Source organism: Malus sylvestris, chromosome 14 (genome assembly GCF_916048215.2).
Source record: "Malus sylvestris chromosome 14, drMalSylv7.2, whole genome shotgun sequence".
Taxonomy (NCBI): domain Eukaryota; kingdom Viridiplantae; phylum Streptophyta; class Magnoliopsida; order Rosales; family Rosaceae; genus Malus; species Malus sylvestris.
This window is the reverse complement of record NC_062273.1, coordinates 3,631,785-3,637,209: the sequence shown is the minus strand read 5'-3', so window position 1 is coordinate 3,637,209 and position 5,425 is coordinate 3,631,785. Positions and strand designations below refer to the sequence as shown.

Below are 5,425 nucleotides of genomic sequence, written 5' to 3'. Positions count from 1 at the left end.
GCCACAGCTGTTCCCCCATTACCTTAATGAGTAAGGTTTGCCTTCCGTTTTCGTTTCCTTTTTACAAGAAGGAACCCCACGTCGCTTTTTATCCCTCCTTCCTTTGCCCTTTAATCCCCAGGAATCAAATTCCCCACGAATTAAACTCTTTTCCCTCACAAATCAAAAGAAGAAGAAGAAGAACAGAAAAAGAAAAACAGAAGAGAATGGGGCTGCTCTCCAACAGGTATGATCTTCCTTTTTTTTTTTTTTTTTTGGGAAAGCAGGAATTTATTTTTTATTTTTTATTTTTGTGGGTTTTGAAAATTTGAAGGAATGGGAATTGAAATCCGTATGTGTTGTGGAATGAATTGATGCAGGGTGGATAAGGGGAGCTTGAAGCCAGGGGATCACATCTACTCTTGGAGGACTGCTTATATCTACGCCCATCACGGTTCTCTCTCTCTCTCTCTCTACCTTCCTATTTTTTCTCCATTGATTTTTTGTTTTAAATTTCCTTTTTTTGGTTAAGAAATTACATGGTTTGGATGTTAGAGTAGCTTGCTTGTTTTCGATTTCTGAGGCAATGATCGGTGGATTAAGAATTAAGATTATACAAATTTTAAGGACTTTTATGTGATTAAAGTTTATGGGAAAGATGGGAACTTTAAGCTCCATGAGGTTTTTTTTTTTTAAGGATTATTAGAAAATGATGATTTGATCATGTGGCATTTGAGTTCTAACCACATTTATTTAGTTTAATTCGATAAATAAAGCCCGAAAATCGTTGCTTCATTGCCCTCGTTTCATACGTATATGGTTGCAATAATCTACCCCAGTATGGCTATGATGCAGCGCCAAGCGTATTGTTAGCTAGCGTGTATTGTCTTTCGTTTCCAAGAAACCACCAGCTTCTCATTTTTGAGGAATGTTATAAATCGATATGATTTTGCTTAATGGGCTGAAGTAGGTGCATGCCTGATGACGGGTGTAGTAGTTTACATGGGAGCTACTAAGTCATGCCCTAATAAACCCAGTGGCCTTTGGTTTCTTTGGTACATTGCAGCTGTGGTTTACCCCATGGGAGCTGGAGATATCTTTGAACAAGTTTTTTTTTCTAGAGACTAGAGTCTATAGCTCCTACAATGTTTCCTTCAAACCCAAAAAAATGAACAAATAAAGAAATAAAATTTTTGTGTTCTTAAGGTATTATCAAGGGTGGGTAAAGTTGTAAATTATCTAAGAGGGCGGGCAGGCGGGCTATGCATTTTAGGTTATATTGCTCTCTAGAATTTTGTCTTGATTATGAGTGACGATCCTTAGTTTCTCCTTGTTGGAGTTTTATGTCCGGGGGATATCGTTCCTCATAACATTGACCTAAATCTTGGTTAACTAATTTGAGTTCAAGAAATGTCATGAATGGTTCTGTACAACAAGGACATCGCTCTTATTTTCTGTTCGCAGCAATGATATGTTTGTTCATTAATCTTTTGTGTGCATTTAGAAGTGAATATCCTGAAGAGGTACCATTTGCATTTTCAAGGCTGGGCGATACTCATTCGGATCCAAATGGTTCTGTTTAGGAATCATCTATTGCCTCTTTTTTGTGATACCGCTCAGTTACAATATGACCAGTTTTCTTAGTTCTGTGTTCTTTATACCTGTTTTTTGATAAATATCCTTCCTGTGCATGGCAAAGGACAGGCATCTATGTTGGGAATGACACAGTCATTCATTTTACCAGACGTGGACAAGAAGTAGGAACGGGGACGATGCTGGATCTTCTCTTGGTTAGCTCAGGGCCAGCCCAACCTCGACAACCCTGCCAAATTTGCACTCCACGGGAAGAGGGCAGCGGTGTTCTCTCCTCATGCCTGAACTGCTTTCTTGCAGGTGGCATCTTGTATCGTTTTGAATATGCTGTCAACCCTGCTCTTTTTATTGCAAAAGCACGCGGCGGAACCTGTACCCTTGCAGTCTCAGACCCAAACGATGTTGTGGTCCATCGAGCAAAATACCTGTTTGAGAATGGCTTTGGTTGCTACAACGTGTTCAAGAACAACTGTGAAGACTTTGCTATTTACTGCAAAACGGGACTGCTTGTTCTGGATCAAGGAACAATCGGGCAAAGTGGTCAAGCAGTATCCATCATAGGGGGACCTCTTGCAGCTGTTTTGTCCACGCCATTGCGTCTTGTCACAACCAATGTTTATGGGATGGCCGCAACTGCCATTGGAGTCTACTGTGCTAGTAGGTATGCTGCTGACATTGGCATGAGGAGGGATGTAGTGAAGGTGTCTGTCGAGGATATGACAAGGAGAGTGGGAGCTGGCCTGCTCCAGGTGGCCGAGGCCCAAATCACAGCGGCCCCAATCACGGCCCTTGCAGGAGGTTCTTCTAACCTTGTCGCTTGATAGTTTGATTGTTTTTATTACATTAATAAGCACTTGTGCAACGACATCTGCTGTTTAAGCTGGCTTGTATGATGAGATGTTTGTGTTTTCTTCATGTTGTCCACCAGCATATGTGGAGTTTATAAGGCCAAGATTGGTGGCATCTGCCTTTATTCAAAAACCTTTGTAAAATGATCGGTGTGGGATTTTTTTTACTTTATTCATGATCATACTTACTAAGGTACCGAACCTTAACACCTCTAAATTTGTACCACACGTTTCTTTTTGTTGGATACAAATGATGTTGGGGAGGGGGGAAATCGAACTCGTGTTGGATACAAATGATGTTCAGAGGGTGAAATTAAACTCGAGACTTAAGGTGCATGTATAACCTATAAGTCTTTTGGGTGAATGCTTTAAACAAAAGAGCTATATGTTAAATCCGAGAAAAAAAATGATGTTGGGGAGGGGGAAATCGAACTAGTATGGATACAAATGATGTTCGCGAGAGTGAGATCAAACTTGATACTTCAGGTGCATATATAACCTACAAGTTTTTTGGATGAATGCTTTAAACAAGTGAACTATAAAGTTAAATCCTAGAAAAAATGATGTTGGGGAGGGGGAGGGGAAATCGAACTAGTATGGATACAAATGATGTTCGGAAGAGTGAGATCAAACTTGATACTTCAGGTGCATGTATAACCTACAAGTCTCTTGGATGAATGCTTTAAACAAGTGAACTATAAAGTTAAATCCTAGAAAAAATGATGTCAGGCAGGGGGAAATCAAACTAGTATGAATACAAATGATCTTCGGGAGGGTGAAATCGAACTCGAGAGCTCGTGTGTACGTATAATCTACAAGTCTCAGTGAATGCTTTAAAAAAGTGAGCTACAAGTTAAATACGGGAAAAAATAAATAGGGGTGTGATATCCACACACCCCTTTTACTTCTCACACACTCTTTTAATTTTCGGCCGTCGGATCAGATGAAATGAAGAAGATCAATGAACATAAATTAACAAGAGATGTGTGAGAAGTAAAAATGGGTGTGTGGATAGCTAGCACACCCCAAAAAAATATTATGATAGTTGATGGCATTTAACAGCCCAAACAAAATAAGAGGATGAAATCACGAAAGCCCATCATATTTGTAAAATATTTGTTTGATACAAATGAAAGGTTAAACCTCGAACGGTGAGTTGATGATGATGCAAGCAATGGTGGTATAGTGAAGGCTACCAGATACGTAGATACGGTGTGAACTACGAAACTACAACGATAGTTGCTACGATGCTATGAAGAGGGCCAGGACGACAATGGCGGCAGTTATATCAGTAATCAATAGTGGCGGAAGATGCAGGCAAGTAGGCACCAGTGTGGTCGTTGAGTGCTGGTGCTAGCCATGGTGGTCCTAATGACAGAGTGGTAATATTGGTGAGGAACTAGTTGTGAAAGGTGATATGTGGTGCTGATAGAGAGGGTGGTGCATGTATAGCTGTATAGTTCTGGTATTGATGTTAATGTCATTTAGTTGCATATTTATGTTAACTTAATGTAGATGATGGTAGATAATGGCATTTGTTCAATATTCAACAATTTGGTGTACTCATGACTGCTCAAACGCTAACCAGTTACTAACTAGTAACATAGTATGACGTAACCACTCATTTTGTCCTTACTCAACAAAATTTCTCATAATTCAAACTGATCATCTTACATGTTACGATCATGGGTGTTTTTCAAAAGGATTGGGCTGGAAACCACGTTTCAATTTTCTGATCTGAACACAATTTTTTAATTTGGAATTTTGGGAGTCGAAGTAATTTGGAAAATTTCATAACATAATTAAAAAATTCACATATTTTACAAGTTTTTGAATACTCTCATATTTTTGTACATGTAATTTATTGTTCTTTCTAAATATTTAGTATATTTTTATGTATAGATACAAGTAATTTTGTGGTATACTAATATGGTTATCCGTTTCAATATACACAAGTATGTTTAATATAAAACAATTAACAAAATATATTCAAAGCTAGCAGTAAAATATATAAGTTGATAACTTAAATATTTAAGTAAATAACTATAAGAAATTAGAATATTTTGGAATGGTTTTATTTTTTGAAATAAAGTTTGGAACTCTTTGAAAAAAAATTGGATCGAAAATATGGAATTATTAGAATTACTAAATGCATTTCGATTTTCATTCCAACTTTTCAGAAAGTATTTCGATTCGGAAATTTTACTGTCGGAAATCGGAAACCTATTCCAACTTGCACCCCTAGTATGATTAAAAGATCAATAGAATCCACTCAAATCGAAAATCGTTCAGTTATCCAACTGTGATATTATAAATAGGCGAACATAGTGTTATAAAAAAAACAATGAAATGTTACTAATAATCAAATGGCTAAATGATTTCGGTAGAGTGAAATTTTGCAAAGATGATCTATGAATGAGGATCTAAAAATTGAATGGTTTGGGTCATAAGATTACTTTGCGGAGCAGATTTAAATGAGTGATTAGTGTCGTATTAAGTTATTAACTAGTTAGAGCTTAGTATCCTTGTTATTTTAATTGATTTTTTTTTCATAATTATTCATATGAATGTACTAAAAATGGTGTTGAATTTGAATGCCATCAAACACATTCAAGTTCTTTTCACATATGAAAACTTTTACTTTTCACATAAAGAATTTAACGTCAATAATCAAACTCTCAACGTGAATATGAAGGCAAATAAGTCTCTATCTGCGAAGCTATATGCTTATCTGTCCGACAACTTTATAGGCAATGAATTGAGGAATAATGTAAGCAAATATGGTCCCAAGCATATATGCATGTTTCCCTGCGAATTGGGCATTGGGGATTTGACTGCTCATATTTGGAGGATAAGGGAGTACGTGATCTTGGAGAACTAGATAAAGACTTTTAAAAAAAAAAGTTGAACTTTAGGCATGTGACACTGGGAGACCCATTCTGGGGGAATCGATTAAATCCATGCAATAACAACAAGAAGAAAAAATGACATAGACATGCAGTGCT

General features: G+C 37.2%; 1 protein-coding gene across 1 annotated transcript; it reads left to right on the top strand.

The window, feature by feature from the left end:
- Positions 1-2,629, top strand: LOC126599392 (protein LEAD-SENSITIVE 1). The gene is made up of 3 exons (XM_050265766.1): positions 1-226; positions 360-433; positions 1,684-2,629. The coding sequence occupies exons 1-3, from the start codon at positions 27-29 to the stop codon at positions 2,391-2,393; spliced, it is 984 nt and encodes a 327-aa protein (XP_050121723.1). The 5' UTR covers positions 1-26; the 3' UTR covers positions 2,394-2,629.
- Positions 2,630-5,425: the final 2,796 nt, after the last annotated feature.

Coding starts and splice junctions, on each gene's coding strand:
- LOC126599392 (XM_050265766.1), top strand. CDS start 27: ATGAGTAAGGTTTGCCTTCCGTTTTCGTTTCCTTTTTACAAGAAGGAA. Junction 227..359: donor ATGGGGCTGCTCTCCAACAG/GTATGATCTTCC, acceptor GAATTGATGCAG/GGTGGATAAGGGGAGCTTGA. Junction 434..1,683: donor TTATATCTACGCCCATCACG/GTTCTCTCTCTC, acceptor GGCAAAGGACAG/GCATCTATGTTGGGAATGAC.